Source organism: Marmota monax, unplaced genomic scaffold (genome assembly GCF_021218885.2).
Source record: "Marmota monax isolate L192 unplaced genomic scaffold, Marmota_monax_Labrador192_F-V1.1 WCK01_AAM20220418_F8-fsc00006, whole genome shotgun sequence".
Classification (NCBI taxonomy): Eukaryota; Metazoa; Chordata; class Mammalia; order Rodentia; family Sciuridae; genus Marmota; species Marmota monax.
This window is the reverse complement of record NW_026693712.1, coordinates 10,716,479-10,739,824: the sequence shown is the minus strand read 5'-3', so window position 1 is coordinate 10,739,824 and position 23,346 is coordinate 10,716,479. Positions and strand designations below refer to the sequence as shown.

The 23,346-nt window shown below is 36.8% G+C and overlaps 1 protein-coding gene across 1 annotated transcript in view; it reads right to left on the bottom strand.

Moving 5' to 3' along the window:
- The window catches only part of Htr4 (5-hydroxytryptamine receptor 4), a 127,052-nt gene that overhangs the window by 20,018 nt on the left and 83,688 nt on the right, over positions 1–23,346 (bottom strand). The window contains exons 4-5 of the mRNA XM_046460417.2: positions 12,987–13,140; positions 2,741–3,309 (exon numbers count right to left, since the gene is read on the bottom strand). Of these exons, the coding sequence (XP_046316373.2) occupies positions 2,741–3,309; positions 12,987–13,140 (723 nt within the window). The remainder of the gene's footprint in view (positions 1–2,740; positions 3,310–12,986; positions 13,141–23,346) is intronic.

Below are 23,346 nucleotides of genomic sequence, written 5' to 3'. Positions count from 1 at the left end.
ATAATAATCAATATTGGTGAGGGAAAAGACTAAAGAACACTCTCATATCCTGTTAATGAGAACATAAAATTGCCGCAGTGTTCTTGGAGGTCAATCCTAAATGTGGCCACATGTTAATTAACAATTTTGCTTTTTGTAGCTCTCAGAAAGAAATACTGGCACATGCACAAAAAAATGTGTTCAGAGCTCTATATAGTACAGTTAGTAATAGCAAAAATTTGGAAATACCTACGTGCCCACTAATGGAAAATAATTAAATAATTAAAAATACATTTAATATGTATTTTTAGTACAGAAGAGTATGGAACAGCTAAAAAAGAATGAGCTATATCTGTACGTTCTCCAATAGAATTATCTTTAAACTGTGCTGTTAAAGAATAAAAAGCAAGATATAGAGAAGTACATATCCAGTGGTACCATTTATATAAAGTAATGGGAGAAAAAGCTATGATTTTATGTTTTTATGAATGTTTATAAATACATTGAAAAGATCTCTAGATTAATGTTAATTGTTGTCTCTGGGGATAGGCATTAGCAGGATAAAAACTGATTTTACTTTTTGGTTTTTTTTTGGCTTTATATTTCTTGAATTCACCTGAATTTGTTGATGATGTACTTGAGGAATTTTTAAGAAAATTGCAGAATCATCTTAAGATGCATTATGTTAAAACAATTGGTTTGGAGAGCTCATTTGTGATTTATTCATCAAGAGTTTAAGTTCCTATATGTATATCATGTTGACAATTTTGTTTATTTCTGTGAATCAAATAGGCACAACTCGTGTCCCTGTAAGAGTTACCCTGCAGTGGATTCAGGTTGGAAATAGTTTTTTCTTCTCTGCATAGGCTTCATTCCCTTTACTAAGACTCCTCATCCCCACAGAAAAATACCTCCATCCGGCTTCCTATACTTTCATGATCTCATGACGAGGTATAAGGAATGAATACGGAGAACACATCTGTAAGCTATTGCTAAACCTCCATCTCTTTGCTTGATAACATACTACACATTACTGAAACATAAGAGGAAAAAATTGTACCATGTTAGTAAAATGGGCTTTCTTGAGCTGCCCTAGAAACTTCCAAGTTCTTTCTGTGTTGGTGTCTGTGGGAAAAAGCCACCAACTTATAAACAACCGTGTTAGGACACATATTGCTGAAACATATGATGTTTGTAACTCACTGACAGCCTGTACTTAGGTAACTGCGAGCTTAAATAGCTAAAAAACTCTCCAGCACCCACACAGAAATTCTTATACTCACTTTGTGGTTGGATTCCTTCTCTGACACTCAGTAAGGCATAATAATTAGGAGAGACTATCAAACTCTTAGAGGATCCTTTGGGGGCTTCCACCAGCTGGGACCTCCACACCACACTAAGGCTTTAGCTCCAAGACTGCCCACACTGGTAGCTAAAAATTGGATTCATGCTTCTGAGGAGTCTCTGTGACACTGTGTTTATATTTCACAGTAGTTCTGTTTTCTCTTCTTCTTTTCTAACACAAGTAAACGAAAATTCCCTAATTTTCAGCTGCCAGCACAGCTGAATACTGACATCATCAGAATAACTAAATGCTTGTGTCAAAAAGGAGCTGCTCTTTAGGAATTCCAAAGTCTCTCAGGGCAAAAAAGAAAACAGTACTGATAACTCACTTTGCTACAGAATGAACATCCATATTACACATGACTTTTAATAGTCGAGAAAAATTCTATCACAGGGTGACCAGAAAGTTCTCAGGGACTAGCTATGAACATTCAACTCCAATGTCACTTCAACCTCCACCAACCTGTGTGAACTTGGGTAGGTCACTTAACCTCTCTATGCTTTCATATTCTATTTCCTTCTTCCTGTTCTTCTGTCTCCTTCCTGATATGCTCTCCATGTCTCAAATTCTTATAAAAATGCCTTTCTGTGAAGCCTTTTTGAATTCCTTCAGCCAAAATCAGCTTTCTTCCTACTCATACCCTTCTTTGAGTTAGTACATTCCTCCATTACATCATTTATCATATGGCATTACTATTGTATATTATTCTGTTTATTTGAGTTGTTTACATTACTTTAGGGCTATCTTAGACTATCAGGCACTATGAGATTACTAACAGTTCTATTTATATTAATCAGATTATTAGTAATAGTATGAGCACTTACTCTGTGTCAGGCCCTATAAATACATTATTTCTAATTGTCACAAAAATCCAGTGAGAATGACACTATCCTTATTGTTGTTTCTATATTTGAGGAAAGCAAATGCAAGAATGATTATACAGAAGGTGAGTAGGGGCACTGAGAATCAGGATAAGGACCAGCCTGCTTTAAGTCCATGCTTTTGATTACTCCTTTGAGATACTACCTTTAGAGAGTGGCAGATCACCTTTCCTTAGTGCTTACCAGGTGTCAGGATCTATGCTATGTGCACCACATGGTAGCTAATTTGATCCTCACAAAAATCCTGTGATGTAGATAAAGCAATTATAATCGGAAAAAAAAAATCAGGCTCAGAATTGTTAAATGACCTCCCTAAGGTCAGAGAACTAAGAGATCGGGTCAGAATGTGAGTTAGTTCTCCCTCCACAGCCAGAGTCCTATCCCACTACTTTATTTCATGATCAAATGTTACAATCTTCCATAAGCTCTGCAAACCCTGTGCAGGTTTTCAGAAATAAACCTCCTAGAAACAGAAGGCTGGAGCATTACCCCTTATAAATAAAGCAAATGAATCAAATGGGCCCTAAACACTCACCTCAGTACATGCGTGGATCCGTTAATGGTTGTGGTTGAACAGGGGACAGTCTGGCCTAGAATGGAAGGTCTTCTGTAGCGTTCATCGTCACAACAGAGGATGATGAGGAAGGCACGTCTGAAAGACTTGTTCAAGAAGGCGTAGAGGAAGGGGTTCAGCCCAGAATTGATATAGCCGAGCCAGAGGAAAGCAGTCCACACCTGCCCGGGCACAGTGTAGTCTATGAAAGGATCCACAATATTGGTGACAAAGAATGGAGCCCAGCAGAGGCAGAAGCAACCCATTATGATGCACAGGGTCTTGGCCGCTTTGGTCTCTGTCCTCATGCGATGAGTGCTGTGCTGGTCAGCTGGCTGGGGCCTGCCCTCTGAGGGGGCTCCTGCCCGCTGCAACATCTGGATCTGGTGGGCATGCTCCTTGGCGGTGACGTAGATGCGATAATAGGCCAGCACCATGAGGAGAAACGGGATGTAGAAGGCCACCACGGAGCAGGTGATGGCGTAGGGCTTGTTGACCATGAAGATGCAGTAGGTCGAGTTTGAGTTCTGGTTGAATTTCCTTTTTTCTATCTGAGAGTTGGAGGGAGACAGGAAATGAGGAAGGGAGGGAGAGAGGGAAGGAAAAAGTGAAGAAACGGGAGGACAAAATGAGGAAAATATAAGAAAAGAGAGAAAATAAGAAGAGAAAGAGGGGATAGGAAAACAGAAAGAAGGGAAGGGGATTGGGAAAAGAAGAATTAGAGAAAAAGAGAAAGGGAAAGAAAGAAGATATATCAGCCACTTTGTTTTTCTTCTAAAGACAAGGATAAGATGCCTTATTTAAAATGATTGGGATGAATACCTGAATTTAGTGGGCTCAGGGGAGAATGGGAAACAGTGAGTATTACCTAGGTCTCCACTCGGGTTGAGTTCCCAGTTCCCTCATGGTCTTGCCCCACTCAATCTACGTACAGAAGTCTGCTGTTATCCACAAGGGATACATTTTGACCTCCCTAGTGGATGTCTGAAACCACAGATAATTTCTTCTTTTTCATGGCATTTGAGAAGTAAACCTCAGCCATTATCTATTTCGCTACTGACAGACATTTAGATAGTTTTCAGGTTTGAGCTATTTTGAATAAGATTGTTATGAATATTCTTGTACAAGTTTGTATATGTAAGCCTTCATTTCTCTTAGGTATATATCTAGGGCTGATGTCACTGCGTCATAGGTAAATGTATGTTCACCTTTGTATGTACAGCCAAAAGGCTCCCAAAGGGACTATCAGTTGACATTCCTCCCACCAGGCTAGGAGAGCCCCACTTACAGTGTCTCCTCACTGACACTTGGTATCGTCAGTGTGGGGTCTTATCTCATTGTGGGTTTGCTTGATCCATTAATGGTTGTAAAGTGGATTTGATTACATCAGTAAAACACTCCACGTATCTGTGACTCTGCCGATATGTTTAGATTAGGATTTGTCATATTTTATAACTTTGGACCAAAATCGTCCCAGGCATCCCTTCCCGGGTGGTTACGGTGCACTGACATCGCTTTCTTTAGAAACTATGTGAGACTAAATTTCTGCTTCTGTTTCATGATCATCACCGATTCCCTCATAGGACCAGAGTATTGTCTTTATATGATGAGACACTGCCTAGCTCTTATAGGCACATTCTTCTTGGGGTCGTATCCTCAGTCTCAAGCCAAGTAAGTCATCTCAAGTTCCATGTGCTCTGCTCTCTGTACCTCTGTTCCTTGTTTGCCATCCCCCACCAGCCTGATTAAAATTTAGATCAAATAAAATAATCTGAATCCAATCTAAACTCATCAGGACCCTTCAGAATCTTATGGTGATTTTTCTATGTATTTTCCAATGATTAGTGTTATCAATTACCATTTTTCCATTTAGATATCCTCTCTTATGGGGTGATTATTCAGGTATTTTCCCATTTTAAAAACTGGGTTGTCCTTCTCTTTCTTATTTATTTTTTATAGTTCACCTATATTCTGGATATGACTTATCAAATTTATGTGTTAAAGTCTGAACAGTTTCTCTTTTTAGAATCTGGTGATAGAAGTTCTTAAAAGAACCTATATTTTTAATTACACTCATTGTGGCCTATTTTAGAAATCTTTGTTTACACCTCAGTATAAAGATATTCTCATATCTGTTTAAAGACATCTCGTATATTATATCTTAGCATATTATTGTGCTAGTTTTTGCATTGACTTCTTTAGCCCACCTGGAATTAGTTTTTCAATATGGTGTGATGTAGGAGATAAGATTTAAATTTTACTTTATGGATAGCCAATTAACACAGTATCATGGATTAGAATTCCACCCTTCCCCAGATACACCACAGTATGTCTCTGGTCATAAATCAGGGAATCAAACATCCATGGCTCCGTGCTTGAATCTTCTATTTTGTTCTCTTGATTTGTCTCTTTGTGCACCATACCATTTTAATTTGTAACTTTATTAATTTTGGATACTCCATATTAAAATCTTTGAACTGTGGGTCATCATCTTAAAGACTGCTTTGGTAATTTTTATATCTCAGTATTTTCATATCAAATCTAGACATAGTTTATCAATTTCCATGGAAATCTTCAAAGATTTTGGTTTCTGGAATTATAATAATATGAGTCAGAACATCTTTGCAATAATCCCTCCCTTTATGTAAGTCTTTTAAAATCTATTTCAGTAATATTTTATATTTTCTGTATAAACATCTTGTACATTTTTATTCATTTGCTCTTAAGTGTTTAAATTTTTATTCAATTATAAATGATACCATATTAAAATTCTTATCCTAAATTGCTGCTTGTATATGGAATTCTGTGAAGATCTTCTGGTGTATTGATTATACATTCAGCAACTTGACTAAATGAGTTATTAACTAATAATTCATCTCTAGATTCTTGTCAGTTTTCTCCATGAATATGCACATGAGTATTAACTTTTCATTTCATTTTTCATGCTTTATTGAACTTCAAAGTATCTCTATTATAATTTTGAAAGAAAAAGTTGTAATTGTAGACACCCTTGTTTTATTTCCAGGTTTAGGGAGCAAACCTTCAGTATTTTACTACTAGGTATGACATTTTCTATATGAATTTTGACAGTTTAATTGAGGAAGTTTCCTTTTATTATTATGTTTAATGAGGTTTTAATTTTTTTAATCCTGGATGAATATTGTATTTTATCAATTCATTGTTAGCAGTAGTGAGATGGGTCATGGGGATTTTCCCCCATTTCTTTTTTGTAGTCTAGTAAATTACATTAATTAATTACATTCCTTTATACTTGTCCTGGACACTGTAAGACACTAGATTTCTAAGACTGCAAGCTTTTCTCCCAACTGTGAACACGGATTGCTGACAGCTCTACCTCAGTAACCTTTTCTACTAATAGACCTTTACTGAAAGGAGCCTCTTTCAGTGTCCCTTCCCCTGCTTGGGGTCAGCCTGCACCCATTGTGATTATATACATGAATAAAGACATGGAAAAAATGTATGTGTACATACATCTAATATGTGTATATATAAAACACATATGCATATATATACATACATGATACACAAATATAAAATTTTATTAGTTTTGTACATATTTAGAACCTTGTTTTATAATGTATTATGTGACAGTATGTCTGCCTATTCGATTGATGACTTTAACATTATGAAATATCTCTATCTCAAGTAATGCTACTTACTTAAATTTTACCACAAACAGTAGGGCTATACCATATCTTTTATTAGTACTTGTATGGCATGTATTTTCTCATTATTTTATTTTCAACCTTTCTGTCACTTTACATGTAATGAGCATCTCTTCAAGTAGCATATGTATGTATTCTGTTTTGATTCAGTCTAAAAATTTTTATCTTTTAGCAGCTTTTCTTTGAAGAGTTTATTCATTAATATTTACTGTAATCACAGATTGACTTAGATTTCAGTCTACTCTCTTACTGCTTTATATTTATCTCTTGTGTTATTTTTGGAATAATCAATTTTTAAGATATCACCTTGATATTCCTCCCTCTATTAGGTTATAGTTATACATTCTTTCACTACTTTGTTTTAGATGTTACAACTTAATTCATTCTACATAATACATTTACCATGTCCTTGCCGATGCAAAGATTGTAAGCTCCTTACTTCTATTTTCCTACCCAATTCCTGCCTTTTATAGTATTGTTTTCATGTATTTTAATTCTATGTATGCTTTTAAAAGTCACAAAACATTAATATTAGTGTTGTCTGAACTTTCAATATTCTTTTATCCTACCTACTTCTGCATTCTTTCCTGTTATGTGACATATTTGTCTATTTTTTTATTGTTGTTGTTTTATTTTTTGACTAAAAAATATTTTGCTGCTGAAAATTTCCCTGTTTTTGCTTGCTTGAAAATGTCTTTAGTTCATCTTAAGTTTTGAAGAGTATTCTCATTGGATATAGAATTCTATATTGCAAATTTTTTTCATCATTTTTAGATATCATTCCATTGCCTTCTCATTGCTATCATTTCATTGCAGGGTCAGCTGTAAGTCTTAACTTCCCTTTAAAATTAATTTATCTTTTTTCTTTAATTGCTTTGAGGTTTATTCTTTCATCTTCAATTTTCAGCTTTGAAAATATGTATCTTTTAGATAGTTTTCTCTTTTTTAACTTAACCTACTGAGGTTTCATGAAAATTCTTGAATCTGTGACTGATGCTTTTTTGTCTGTTTTGAAAAAGTCTTAACCACTATTTTTTTGAATATTATTTCTGTTCTCTGTTCTTCTGGAGAATATCTGTGTGTGTGTGTGTGTGTGTGTGGGTGTGTGTGCGCGTGTGTGCATGTGACATAATTGTCTTTGATTTTTATCCACTTATCTCTATGTTCCTCAATCTGGAGGTTTCTACACACCTACACTCCAGTTTAGATTAGGTACATTCTTCTGTGTTTTATCTACAATTAAAATCATCACTCTTCATTCACTGTATTTCTTAGTTCCAAAATTAATTTATATTTTCCTTTCTTCCTTCCTTCTGTCCTTTCTTTTTGCCTCTTTCTGTCTTTCCTGTAAATTCTAGTCTTCCAGTAAAGTTCTCCATATTTCTCCTTTTCTGTTTACCTATATTAACTGCAGTTACTTAAAGTTCTTATGTAATAACTCCATTATCCAGATTGCCTATGAAAATGTAATGTTGCTTTTTTTCTGTTCTTTGTTTTTGGTTCTTACTTTAGTAGTAGCAGATGATTCAAGAAAAAAAAATGTATACTAAAATTTCACATTTATATCTCTGAAGTTTTCACCTCTCTAGAACTTCAATCACTGAAATCTCAGGTAAATTGGCACCTTTAATCTCCAAAATATTCTCCCAGTTTAGAGAGACAACTATAAGCCCAAGGCTCTTGCTTTCTATTCAGCTTCTATCCTTCTATCTCCATATTAATGAATCAATAAAGACTTTTTTGATAAAATTTTCTTTTTCTATTTGGAATAATAGCTACTCAAGTCTTATTTGCCTTGGTTACTTTCCAATGCCTTCAAACAGTGTTTCATTTCATTGTAATATTTTAAAATTTGTTTTAATTAGTTATACATGACTGTAGAATGCATTTATACTTTTTAAAATATCATACATAGATGGGGTATAATTTCCCATTTTTCTGACGGTACATGTTGTAGAATCACATTGGTCATGCAGTTATATGTAATAAGGTAGTAATGTCTGTTTCATTCTAGTATCCTTCTTATCTCCATATCCTCTCCTCCCTTCAACTCTCCTCTACTTAATCTAAAGTAATAATGTAGTGTCTTTTATTCAGTTTTATAGTTATGATAGTTTCCATTGTATGCAGGAACCTAATTCTCCTTTCTTAATTTTAATATGTTATTAATTTGGCTTCCAAGAAATTTGTCTCTGTTTTCTTCCTTACTGTTTGTTCCTTTGAATACTCTTGTAAGGGTCTTTGTTTATTAGAGGTAAATTTCACGTGCAAAATAATAGCATCTTCCTATCACTCATCATTTTTTATTTAATTTTGTTTTAAATAAAATTTAACCCGACATATATTAGTTTCTCCTCACTAGATGTTAAGTGCCATAAGAGTTGAAATGTTTTTCACCACTGACTTTGCAGTTTTCTATAGAATATAGTCAGCATTCAATTACTATTGCCTGAATAGAAAAATGAGCGAATAGGGTATATATTGTGAACTTGGATTTCAAAGTCATGAGGTTTCCTTTTAAAAATGAATATTAACGTGTTGATTAGATAAAATTAACATGTAAAAATATTAGTATATTGCCTAAAATACTTAATAAATGTTAGTGATGAAAAATCAAATAATATTACTAAGTAGGGTCTAGGTTTAGGAACATAGTGGAGAAACAGTCTAAGTTATTAATATGTGAATTTTTAGGGGCTTTAAATTTTTAGGGAGCTTCTTTTACATTATGTAAATAACTGCATTGAGTTGGTGTGGTTGCTGACTTGTACAATTTGGGGATAAAGTAGAGATTCTATGACAAGTCTACCTTTAAAAGAACAGGTGAGTCAACCGAGCAAAGTAAGTCTTTGGAGTAGGTTCCTGCCCTGGGCATTCTCTCTATGTATGTGTGTGCAGATTTAAACATGTGAGTATACTTGTTCTTTATTAATGGATTACATATTTGTAAATTTACCTGCTCACTAAAATTTATTTGTAGTCTCCAAAGATCAGTTCGTATGGTGTTTCATTTTCAGACACACTTGTGCACAGAACAATGTAGAATCTGAGTGCCTGATAGCCATGTTCCCAGTTGAAGTCAAACAGCAATGTTCTATCTTCTCATTCCACTTCTCAAGTGTTCTTTTTGCTCTTTACTGCCACATATTTTGCATTTTCATATGGGGTATTTTTGGTGATTTCTGTATTTATAATGGCCCTAAAGCTAAATTGCTGTCTAGTGTTCCCAAGTGCATGAACACTGTGATGTGAATTATTGAAAAACATGCATGTGTTAGGTAAACTTCATTCAGGCATGACTTATAGTGCCTTAGCCATCAGTTCAATGTTAATAAATCAACTATATGAATTAATTGGTGTCTTTAAATAAATATAAAGGGAAGATAAGGCTGAGTATTGATTGGTTGATGAAAATGTGACTTGCTGAAATCTAACCCTCTATTTCCCCTGGGAACAAAGATTTAGTACTTCCTAATTCAGTGTATGTAGTGACTTTATAAAATGTAATTACTATAAATAACAATGAGTTGTATATGTATTGGGATCTTTTAGCAGGTTCAATGTGCATATGAGTGGAGAGATATAAATATAAAGCATATTAATAGAAAATAGATGCCCCCTTAACTGATTAGGTGAAGTAAATAGGGGGTGCCTCTATCTCATTCCCATGAATGAAAAAACACTTCCCAAATTATTTCCCTTGGAACTTCCTCATAGGATAGTAAAAATGCTGATCCCTCACAAAAATTCCCCATGAACAAAAAGCATATGCTCCAAAGGTCTTCTCCACCAGGGAATAAATGTTGCAGAAAAATTAATAGCATAGACTCTGGAATGCAGTAAGCCTGGGCTCAGATATAGTCACCACCAATTCTTACCAGTGACTTTGGTTAATAACTTAACCTCACTGAGGCTCAATTTCCTGATCTATAAAACGAGGACAGTAATAGTGTCTACTTCATACTGTTGTTGTGACGCACAAGTGAGATTCCCAAGAATGGTGATTAACATGGGCTTTGATACACAGCACATATTCAGCTTTTGTTGGCTGCTATTGTTTTTATTATTGGAATAACAATATTTTTTGGAAAATTGGATTTCATTTCTCCAAGAATGATAAAACTCAGTTTGACAGAACTGGATTGGGATACTAGAAAATATTCTCATGCTCTTCCTGTTTGAATCCTCTTTCTACTTCTCCACTTTCCTGCCTCTAGTATTTCTTTCAGAAGCCCAAGCACTCTGATTCTGACACACTACATGAAAATCCTGGTCCAGGCCTTGATATGGGTGTATTTTCATGGACAAAGAAAAAGGCAGGACTAGGAGCTAAGAATGGGGTAGAGAGAGGCAGGGGCAGTTCCCTCTCCCATGGGTCCTGTGGAGCTGGAGCTCACCCTCAATCTGTCCTCTCTATTCCCCATCCTTCATTAAAAGGAATCCCAAAACTGATTTGAAATTGATTGCCTGAAAACTTCCTGAGGAAATAGATATCCCTGCTGATGAATACTATGGATTTTGATTTTCATTAGGATTTTGGTGCATCAGAGACGCTGGCCTCTTAAAGAGCATCTAGACACAGTGAATTGGTTCATTTTGTGTGTCAACTTGACTGGTCACATAGTACCTAGACATTTGGTAAAATATTATTCTGGCTATGAGGATATTTTTGGCTGAGATTTCCATTTGAAACGGTTGACTGAATAAAGCAGATAGTCCTCCCCGACATGAAGCCTCATACAATCCGATGCAATTTGTTGAAGGCTCAAATACAACAGAAAGGCTGAATAAGAGGAACCTCCTGCTACCTTATTGCTTTCACCCTGGGACATATTTTTTTTTCCTGCCTTAGATCTTGAACTGAAGCATTGGCTTTCCTGGGTCACCAACTTGCTAACTATGGATCTTGAGACTTGTCAACCTCCATAACCACATGAGCAAATTCTTTATCATAAATCTCTTTCTGTGTTTCTCTCTACTGTTTCTGTCTATTTACACACACACACACACACACACACACACAATTGATTCTGTTTCTATGATAAATCCATAAACAAGGGCTGGGAAATGCCTGGCACACAGGTCACATGTCCTCCTATACCTGGCAAACACCATTTCCCACTGAGAACAGTGATGGAGCTGGGCTCAGGGTTAAGTGCTCTCAATTTCTGCCCCAAGGCTCTCTTCATTTCCTGGCAGCCTCCATCCAGATGAAATATCCTCTTCAGGTCAGTAGAGGCCATATAGACTCTCAATGTGAAGTGGGACAAAGACTTTTCTGAACATATGACAAACCCAGGGATCTGACTGCTAAGCCTTGAATTTCTGTTCCACTAGTTGCAATTTGTGCAGCATCAAGAGGGCTATTTAACCTTGTAAGCCTAGGTTTTGTTATCCGTAAGAGGAGAAAAAATTATACTATTTCCAAAACAATGCTGTTAGGATTATATGTAAAGTAGTGTGCTGTTTAGCATATAGCAAGGTTAAAGAAAAGATTATTCATGATATTGTTACAGTGCTAAGGCATTTGGCATGGTGGCACATGCCTATAATTCCAGCTACTTGGGAGGCTGAGGCAGGAGGATTGCACGTCTGAGGGCAGCCTTGACAATTTAGTGAGATCTTGTCTCAAAAATTGGGACAAGAATGGGATCCTAATTAGAATAAGTTACACTCCATGTATGTATAACATGTCAAAATACACCCTATTGTAATGTATTTCTAAAAAGAACAAATTTTTTTTTTTTTAAAAAAAAGGCAGGGAGGATGTAGCTTAATGGTAGAGTACTTGGGAATCAATCCTCAATACCAAAAATAAATAAATAAATAAATCTCCTGAATAAAGTTTACCTAACACACGCATATTTTCCTATAATTCACATCACAGTGCTCATGCCCTTGGAAACACTAGCCAGCACTTTAGCACTATGCTTTAGGGTTGTTATAAATATAGGTATCACCAAAAATACCCCCTATGAAAATTCAACAGTGACCACCATGATCAAGTTGTGCAGTAGAAGACAGAGATTGTGCTCCACCAACATATCAAGGAAAAGTTGGAATTTATAGCCAAGAAGCATGGTGGGTGAGAATCAGTGGATGGAAAAATCACTAAGAGGAAATATCAGTGGTAAAGGAGATCCTAATTAAACCAACATAACAGGATTCTTCCTGAAGCCAGGCCAGGGTGATCACATGTCACTTATGGATGATGGAGGATGAAGGACCTGACCAGTATTGAGGGCAGAGGATTCTGGCTAAGTCAACTTAACAAGATTCTTGCTAAAACAGCAATGTAAAGATGGATATGAAGACTAAAATTGGAGGACTAGTTGTGAAGAAAATTCAGAAGACCATGACTAAAGTTGAGTCGAGGAGACTCTGTCAGTAAGCATTCAAAAATGTTAGCTTTTAAACAAACTGTCCTTGAGGCTACTGTCAGATTCTTCCTTTGAGCATTCACCCAGCTTAGTATTATTTATTGAAAATTCCAAGCAAACTTGATCAGATGGTAAACCTGCGGGGTTTGTGTGGATACTCACCAAATCAACTATGCCAATGTTATTCCAGCCTTGCATTATAGGGAGGAAAGAGATAAACATGGGGATGACCCAGCAGCCTCCCAGCATTAATGCGATGCGCAGAGGGGTCATCTTGTTCCTGTAAACCAAAGGCTGGCAGCAGATGGCATAATACCTGGGGAGACAATGGAGGGGATGGGGCCATGGGCAAGGGAAGGAGTAGGGAGAAGAATAGATGAGAGAAGAGGGGACAGAGGGAGGGGAAGAGGGGGTGTAGAGAAGGGGAAATAGTAGACGAGAAGAATTGGAGACAGAAGCAAAGAATAAAAATAAGAAAGAAAGGAAGGAAGGAAGGAAGGAAGGGAGGAAGGAAGGAAGGAAGTAAGGAAGAAAGAAAGGAAGGAAGGAAGGAGAATAATGGGAGATAAAGGAAAGAGCAGACAGTACAGGAAGGGAAAAAGGGAGGAGAAAAAGGAGAAAAGAACAGAGGAAATAAAATAAGCAATTATGTGATAATATATGTTAACATATGGCCAATGTTCATAAAAATATACTTTAGATCTCATCTGAGAACGGTCACCTGGAGTGGCTCCACATCCCTCTTGATCACCCATTATCTGGAGATGTGTGACACATCTGAGGGTCTTCTCAGTTTCAGGCACAGTTTCAAAGATACCTTCATGCCTGGGCATTTAGGAGCTTCTGCCCAGCCATCTGGGCTGCAAGTCCAGGCATCGTAGCTTCTCTGGTTACAATTTGAGGGACCCAGGCTTTGTCCTATGTCAAATTTGTTCCCTTCCTTTTTTTTAAATATTTTTTTGTATTTGTTCTAATTAGTTGTACATGACAGCAGAATGCATTTCTAGTCTTTGTACACAAATGGAGCACAACTTTTCATTTCTCTGGTTGTGCATGATGTAGAGTCACACCATATGTGCAGTCATACGTGTACCTAGGGTAATGATGTTCAACTCATTCCACCATCTTTCCCGTCCCCATGCCCTTCCCCTCCTCGCCCTTTCCTTTGCCCATTTTCCCCACACACCCTCCCCTATTACGGATCAGCATCCACTTATCAGAGAAAACATTCAACCTTTGGGTTTTTTGTTTTGTTTTGTTGAGTACTGGGAATTAAACTCAGGGGCAGTAGACCACTGAGCCACATCCCCAGCTCTATTTTGTATTTTATTTGGAGACAGTGTCTTACTGAGTTGCTTAGAATCTTGCTATTTCTGAGGCTGGCTTTGAACTCACTATCCTCCTGCCTTGGCCTCCCAAGCCACTGGGATTACAGGTATGTGCTACCATGCCTGGCACGGCCTTTGGGGTTTTAGGGATTGACTTACTTTGCTTAGCATGATATTCTCCAACTCCATCCATTCACCTGCCATAATTTTATTCTCTTTTTAATTATTTTTTTAGTTGTATACAAAACTTTATTTTGTTTATTTATTTTTATGTGGTGTTTAGGATCAAACCCAGGGCCTAGCGCATGCCAGGCGAGTGCTCTACCGCTGAATAATATTCCATGGTTTCTTTATCCATTCATCTATTGAAGGGCATCTAGGTTGCTTCCACAGTTTAGTTATTGTTCCCTTCTTCTTATCACCTGCCTGCACTGAGGAGGTATTCTATGTCTGCATTCTTTAAACTGTGGTCCAGGGATTCCTCTCTATTCTCCCTTCCTCACCCTGCATCAGAATTCACCTGAGGAGGCCTTTTTTAAATGCAGAGCTCAAGAGTCTTCTGAATCAGAGCCTGTTGGAGCCACCTGGAGTCTGCATTTGACCACAGGAGTCATTGCTGTTGTTTGCTAAGTATGTTCTATGTCTTTCTTAGGGGCACATGCACTTCCTGGCCTTAAGTTGGGGGAACCAAGTGACTGGTTTGGGCCCATGAGTCATGAACAGAATTCACATGCATTACTTCTGGGACAGCCAATCTAATTGTTTCTCTGATGCCAAGAATGTAAAATTCCAAATATTGTCTCCTCCATCATTTTCTACATATTGATTGAGAACCCCTATCCTCCTGGGACTCACTGCTCACCCTTTATTGAATCCACGTCCTCTCTACAGCACTTTTTTCCTACTTCCAGGTACAGGTGCAATCTGCTTCACGCAGAGCCCTCATCTCTGTCTCCCAGATATTATGCCCCTACATGATATTTCACCCTGAGAGACCACCCCTTCTATGCCCAGGCATGGTAAGGAATTTGCCAACATGCACAAGACTATGGTAGATCAACTACTTCTCTTTGGAAGAGTCGTAAAATAAGTACAAAAAGACAGGCTAGAGACGAAGCCTTTTATGAAAGATTTTTGTACTATTTAATAATAAGCCACCCCCACATGCCCCTAATCTTATGCAGTTCACTTTGTTAATTTTTCCCGCCTCTTCTTTTTTTAATTCAAAGCATAACTAATATAACAATGGATATATTCTTTGAAGAGGTGGTGGTAGGATGGGTGGGGAGAGAGGGTGGATTAGAAAGAGCCCAGAGTTTGAGCAGGAGAGCTGGATCTTTCTGGAGCTGGGAAGGACAAAGTCTATCCTTCCCTCTAGGGTCTCAAGGAGCTGCTGACTATATCCTGCAGGAAGCGTTGCCTGGCCAGCATGCCATGTGGGGTGTGCTGATTGGGACCAGAGAATCTGAACAATGGGGAAAAGAATGGGAGAGGGGCTTGTTCAGGAGCTCAGGTTTTCTATTGCAAAATGAACATGGTCACAAATTAGAATTAAAGACCATTTGGTAATGGAAAGAATCACGATAAGCTAGAATTCCCTCCATATTCTTATTATAAGAAAGGCAAATATAGCTGGGTAGCTGACTTTTCTAAATGGTGACATTAACAGTCATTAGAGGTTTATTATTAACATAGAATTAATGACAGATTTAGAATAGATAAAAAAGATGCCTTTTTTTTTTTTTTTTTTTTTTTTGTAAATTTGCCCCTTGCCTCATTTCCTGCTTGGGGTGTGGGGGGATCTACTTAATATTCTTTCTCTTTGCTCTTAGTAATAGTATCTCAAATCCTTTAGGAATTAACTCTTTTCTTTTGCAGTATTACTGGGAATAATAATGGGATTCTGACTTTTCTACCTAAGGAGCAACCCAATCAGACCATCTTCTGGGACTCAGTGTCATGGAGATGACAAAGATGGGAAGCCAGTGTTGTGGCCACATTCCACAGCAGCCTCTGGGCAGGACTGGGGATTAGCTCCTGCCCATTGGACCTTTGGGCAGCTATGGTCCTGCTTCTTCTCAGGCTCTCATTCTTTTCTCCTTTCATCAATTAAATAAACAATTTCATATCTTACCCATAAATTCCATTTTGCTTAAACTGGTGTTATGGATTTAATTGTGTTCTCCCTGCCTCAAAAAACATGTTGAAGTCTCAACCTTCAGTACCTTGCAATGTGACCTTATTTGGAGCTAGAATCCTTACAGAGGATGTCAAAAAAAGGTCATTCGGGTAAGCCCTGATCAAATTCCCCTGACACTGTCATAGAAAGAAAAATTTGGACATGAACACTGTTATACACAGAAGGAAGATAGCCCTGTGAAGGAAGAAGACCAGAGTGATGCGGAGTGATACATCAACAACTCAAGAGATATCAAATGTGGATACTAGAAGTTAGGAAGAAATAAGGAAGAGTCCCCCCCTAAAGTTTTCAGAGGGAACATGGCCTTGGTGCAACTTCACTGCAGACTTCAAGGCCCTAGAACTGGGAGAGATAATGGATTTCTGTTATTTTAAACCATCAGTTTTGTTGACCCTTGTTATGACAACTTTCACAAACACCATTGTTGAAAGACAGTCTGTTGCTTGCAACCCCAGGCCCTGCCTCATACAGAGGAGTGCGGATGGCTTTGGATGCCAGATATGTCCTTCATATCTTCAAACAAGTTCTTGTTTCATTCAAGACACTTCCAGATGATAGCTTAGGTTATCCTTCAACTACCACTCCAAAGAAGCAACAGAGGAATAAATGAAGAACAGGTGCCTTTTTTGTTGTTGTGTTATTTATTACCTTTGAGGTTTGAAACCAGGTACCAAGATACTGAGAAAAGAGCAGACTTGAGAAATTGTGGCTGAACCTCCAATGTCACAAAGACCCAAAACTTCAAGAAAAAGACTAAATTAAATATCTTGCAAGAAAGTAAGTGAGTTTGGGGAAGATATCTTACTTGAGGAGATTATTTTGATTTCAAAGGATGTTCACATTTACATGGAATTTACAGAAGAGAACTTTAGAAGATATGATTATACTGGTGCTCATAACATTTTTATGAAAGCCTTTTCTTTTTAAAAAAGAAAATTTTATAGTTGTAGATGGACAGCATGCCTTTATTTTGTGTTTATTTTTATGTGGTGCTAAGGACCGAACCCAGTGCCTTACATGTACAAAACAAGCACTCTGTCACTGAGCTACAGCCTCAGCCCATGAAAGACGTTTCTAAGTCTAGCTTGGCCAAGGTTATTGCCGATTCCTGTGGCATGATAAACATTCCATGAACAATGAGATCTCTCAGTATTCTGCTAAGTTGTTCTGTTCCAATTTGCATTACCTACATTACTAGGAGCTGTTACTACAGAGAAATAGGAAGTAGTGATATGTTTTCTTTTCAATTCAACTTTGAGAGGCATGCTATGGATATAGAGTTCAGTTTACCAATCCCCTATACATTTATACATGCAATCATTTCTCTGGACAATGAATGCCTGCAATAAAGTTGCCTAGAGAGTTCCTTCCATAGGGAACTCAGGTGAGATACAGAACAGAAGTGTCCATTCACCCAGACAGTTCAGGAAATTATTCTTGCATGATCTGGGGTAGGTTGACAAAAAAAATGGGAAAATCCTTTAACTCTGTCTTTAAAAATCAGCAATGATTAAAAGGGAGACAAGAATCTTATTTAAATTTAAATTAGGTTGGTCAAATTATGATTGCTATAAAAGGATATACACAGAAAAAATATGCAATCATGTCTAGATACATTTTACTTGAATTTTTCTCTACATCTTCATCCTATTTCTCTTACAATAAATATGATTTTTAGGGCATGGCATATAAAATATTAGGCTTTTATCTGAAGCTCAAATTATACATCCACTTAAATGTTCAAAATTTTTACCAAAGCTTTGACACCTTTGAGACAGCAATGTTAAATAAGCCACTTCATATCCTCTCAATATTTTTCCTCATATCTTTCCTATCTTTGCTTTCAAGCAAAGGATCTAGAAAAGGTTCACTTGAGAACCGGAATTAAGTATGTGAACACGAACACCACTGGATAAAATAATTTATAAAAACCGAGTCTTAGTATTAGCTGACTAAGGGAGCTTCCTTAAAGTACTAATATTTACTGACAGAACAAGGTCTAGATAGAAATTGAATAATATTTTTTATTCATTGTGTTTGCTTTTTAATTTCTATATTTGGCTTGCATTGACCTTGTTATTAACAATACAAACAAAAAAGTTCCATCATGAACTTCCCCTGCAATACACACACACCACAACTAGACAGAAGTTGCTAGTCAAATTTGCAAGGTTTGGGAGGTCAGCCAAAGCACACTGGCTAAGTTAATAAATCATAGCTACTACTGATTTCTTTACCAAAGGCTCTACTATTGTCTTATTCAATCCTCATAATTCCTTTTGAGGGAGGTACTGTAATTGCATCCATTTCACAGATGAGGAAATGGAAATAGAAGGGTCAGGAATGTTTCCAAGATCTCAGAAGTAAGAAGAGTCAATCTGGCTCTGGGCCCAGGCAGTCTGCCTCAAGGACCAGAACAAAACCTCTGTCACCTCATTCCTCTGTCTCTCCCAAATCATCAAGAGATTTAATTATTGAAAAAGTTACTCTAAAAATAACACAAACAAAAAAAATCAGGACTTAAAGGATGCTCAGAATTATGAAATACCAAATTCTACAAATATGAAGGGTGTATCCAAGCTTGCATAAATTGGCTAGAGACTGGGAATTCACCAAGTCCTATCACAGTATACTCTAAACTTTAGGTGTCCTGAAGTTAAGAAAATTACCTCTAATATCGACTTTATGTAACTTCCAATTTACCCTCTGGTTTAATTTAAAATTTCTATCTGTAACTATTTTTCTACATGTTTGTCTTAAAGCCATCTGAAGAGAACGTTTACATTCCTCTAAAGTCTTACTCTCTGCTGGTAAAAATATTCCTAGTTGCTTTCAACTAAAGTATTTTGCTTATCAGGAGATATTTGGCAATCTATGGAAACAGTTTTCTGTTATCACAACTGGGAAGTAGATACCACTGGTACCCAGTGGGTAGAGCTCAGGGATATATTACTAAATAGTCCATACTGCACAAGGAAGTTCCCCATCACAAAGAATTATCTGGTCTATAGGTCAGTAGGGCTGGGATAGAGAATTGAGAATCACTGGTTTAGATGAGGTGATTTTCACATTAGTAAACATTCCATATCCTTTCTGTTCTATAACATATCATTATCTCTTAAGAGTGGGGGACACAGCCACATCAATGTTTATAGCAGCACAATTCACAATAGCTAAACTGTGGAGCCAACCTAGATGCTCTTCAGTGGATGAATGAATAAAAAATGTGGCATATATACACAATGGAATTTTACTCAGCATTAAAAGAGAACAAAATCATGGCATTTGCAGGTAAATGTTTTTTTGCAGGTGTTGGAGAAGATAATGCTCAGTGAAGTTAGCCAATCCAAAAAAAAAAAATGCCAAATGTTTTCTCTGATATATAAGGAGGCTGACTCATAGTAGGGTAGGGAGGGGGAGCTAGGGAGGAATAGATGAATTTTAGATAGGGAAGAGGGGTGGGAGGGAAAGGGAGGGGCAGGGGATTAGCAAGGATGGTGGAATGTGATGGACATCATTATCCAAAGTACATGTACGAAGACTTGAATTGGGTGTCATATAAACAGAGATATGAAAAATTGTGGTATATATGTGTATTAAGAATTATAATGCAAAAAAACAAAATACATGTATAAAGGCATGAACATACTTTATATATAGATATGAAAAATTGTGCTCTATATGTGTAATAAGAATTGTAAAAAAATTTTAATTTTTTTAAAAAATTAAAAAATAAAGGAAGAACAACAAAAAAAAGGAGTGGGGTGCCATAAGAGGAGCACAATACTCTGGGGAATCCTACAGAGAAGATTACAAGATCGCCTCCCACCATACACCATACCATCACAACTTTTTTTTTTTTGTGGGGGGGGTCTGGGTACTGGGGATTCAACTGAGAGGCACTTAACCACTGAGCCATATCCCCAGCCTTTATTATTTTTTTTTCTTTTTGAGACAGGGTCTCAGTAAGTTGCTGAAGTTGTCTTCAAACTCATGATCTAGAGATAGAACAGGTCACGTCTACATAGCTACATGTCTTTTAAGTTGCATTTTTAGAGACTTGAAAACAATGGTAGAGGAGAAAGTGAAATCCAGGTGCTATAGGCAGCAGAAAGGCCTGGATAATAAAATTATATATATGATATAATTTACATATGATATATATATATGATGTAATATGCACATAAAAAAATTAACAAATATAAGCTGTGTGTGTATCTATATAGTGTATATATTTATATATATATGTATCTCTCTCTCTCTCTCTCTCTCTCTATATATATATATATATATATATATATATATATATATATACACACACATACACACACATACTCATATGTCCACATACTATATAAACAAAGTATAAGTGAGCTGGATCATAGGGGTTTTAAGGCATTAAACCTAAACAGGCTGGGCAGGTCTTGGAGCAGAGGCTCTCAAAGCTTCTTGTGTATCAGAATCATTTGGAGGGTTTGGTGAAATACAGATTGCTCATAAGTCTGGAGCAAGGTTCAAGAATTTGCACTTCTGATATGCTCCCAGGTAAGGCTGGTGGATTGGGGACAATACTCCAAAGCCCACTATCTTAGTAGTTTTGAATGCTAGGTTAGAAGGAGTTAAAAATATTATTTGAACTAGAAAACGTCCATCTCAATCAACACTACTGTCTGTCAAAATTAGCTGAATTACGACAAATTCTCAAGAAAATATTGATTTGCAGGCTAGATGGACAGTGTTGAGCAGGTAAAGCAATTATCACATCTCAGAACATATTAATTCATAAGGTCCATTCACCATGGGACATTTTCCATTCTTCTTTAACTAAAAAACTTTTATGAAGTAGTAAAATGAATATTCAAATGACAGGTAAGGTTCCAGATGGCCAGGATTTACTAAACTGTAGCAAGGTTATTTACAAAGTAATTTCTTACGCAAAACATTTCAAAGTATTGCTTGTAAAACTTCATTAAAATCCCTGTTGTACATCAGCTACCAGCTTCCCCAACTATAGCCATGTGCAAATGTGTGATCAAATTGCTTTTAAATGTCTCTGGGGACACAATTTACTTTGACAACTCTTAGAAGACAGCTGAGTATTTTAAGCTCTATACTAATCCATTCCCTGCTATTCCTACAATTAAAGAAAATTCTACCTCCTCACTTCCTGCCCTCTCAACTACAGGAAAAGACAGAAGAAGCAAGGAGAACAACTTGGTATCCTATACTTTCAGAACTGTCAGAGATCTCAGCAGTAAACTTTGTGTCTTTGCAATTGGGAACTAACTATATCTTTACTTAACTACTTACTAACTCTGTGGTCAGACACTTAACCTCTCGAAGATACATTATCATCTATAAGTGGGGAGAACTATTCCTACCTTGTTGATTCACTTAGCGAGCGAATTGATCAAATTATAGTTGAAAACACAGGAAGCTCCTAGCACATAGGGCTTGCTCACTCTCCCTCCACACATATATTTGCACATACACATGTAACAAATACATATTTATTTCATAAATATTATAAATTGCATTTTAAATTGTATTCCATATCAAAAAAATTATACACCATGATCAAGTAGGATTCATCCCTGGGATGCAAGGCTGGTTCAATATACGGAAATCAATAAATGTTATTCACCACATCAATAGACTTAAAAATAAGAACCATATGATCATCTCGATAGATGTGGAAAAAGCATTTGACAAAGTACAGCATCCCTTTATGTTCAAAACTCTAGAAAAACTAGGGATAACAGGAACATACCTCAATATTGTAAAAGCAATCTATGCTAAGCCTCAGGCTAGCATCATTCTGAATGGAGAAAAACTGAAGGCATTCCCTCTAAAATCTGGAACAAGACAGGGATGCCCTCTCTCTCCACTTCTGTTCAACATAGTTCTCGAAACACTGGCCAGAGCAATTAGACAGACGAAAGAAATTAAAGGCATAAAAATAGGAAAAGAAGAACTTAAATTATCACTATTTGCAGATGATATGATTCTATACCTAGCAGACCCAAAAGGCTCTACAAAGAAACTATTAGAGCTAATAAATGAATTCAGCAAAGTGGCAGGATTTAAAATCAACACGCATAAATCAAAGGCATTCCTGTATATCAGTGACAAATCCTCTGAAATGGAAATGAGGACAACCACTCCATTCACAATATCTTCAAAAAAAATAAAATACTTGGGAATCAACCTAACAAAAGAGGTGAAAGACTTATACAATGAAAACTACAGAACCCTAAAGAGAGAAATAGAAGAAGATCTTAGAAGATGGAAAAATATACCCTGTTCATGGATAGGCAGAACTAATATCATCAAAATGGCCATATTACCAAAAGTTCTCTATAGGTTTAATGCAATGCCAATCAAAATCCCAACGGCATTTCTTGTAGAAATAGAGAAAGCAATCATGAAATTCATATGGAAAAATAAAAGACCCAGAATAGCAAAAACAATGCTAAGCAGGAAGTGTGAATCAGGCGGTATAGCGATACCAGACTTCAAACTATACTACAGAGCAATCGTAACAAAAACAGCATGGTACTGGTACCAAAACAGGCGGGTGGACCAATGGTACAGAATAGAGGACACAGAAACCAATCCACAAAACTACAACTATCTTATATTTGATAAAGGGGCTAAAAGCATGCAATGGAGGAAGGATAGCATCTTCAACAAATGGTGCTGGGAAAACTGGAAATCCATATGCAACAAAATGAAACTGAATCCCTTTATCTTGCCATGAACAAAAGTTAATTCAAAATGGATCAACGAGCTTGATATCAAATCAGAGACACGCCGTCTGATAGAAGAAAAAGTTGGCTACGATCTACAGTCGGTGGGGTCGGGCTCCAAATTCCTCAATAGGACACCCATAGCACAAAAGTTAATAACTAGAATCAACAAATGGGACTTACTCAAACTAAAAAGTTTTTTCTCAGCAAAAGAAACAATAAGAGAGGTAAATAGGGAGCCTACA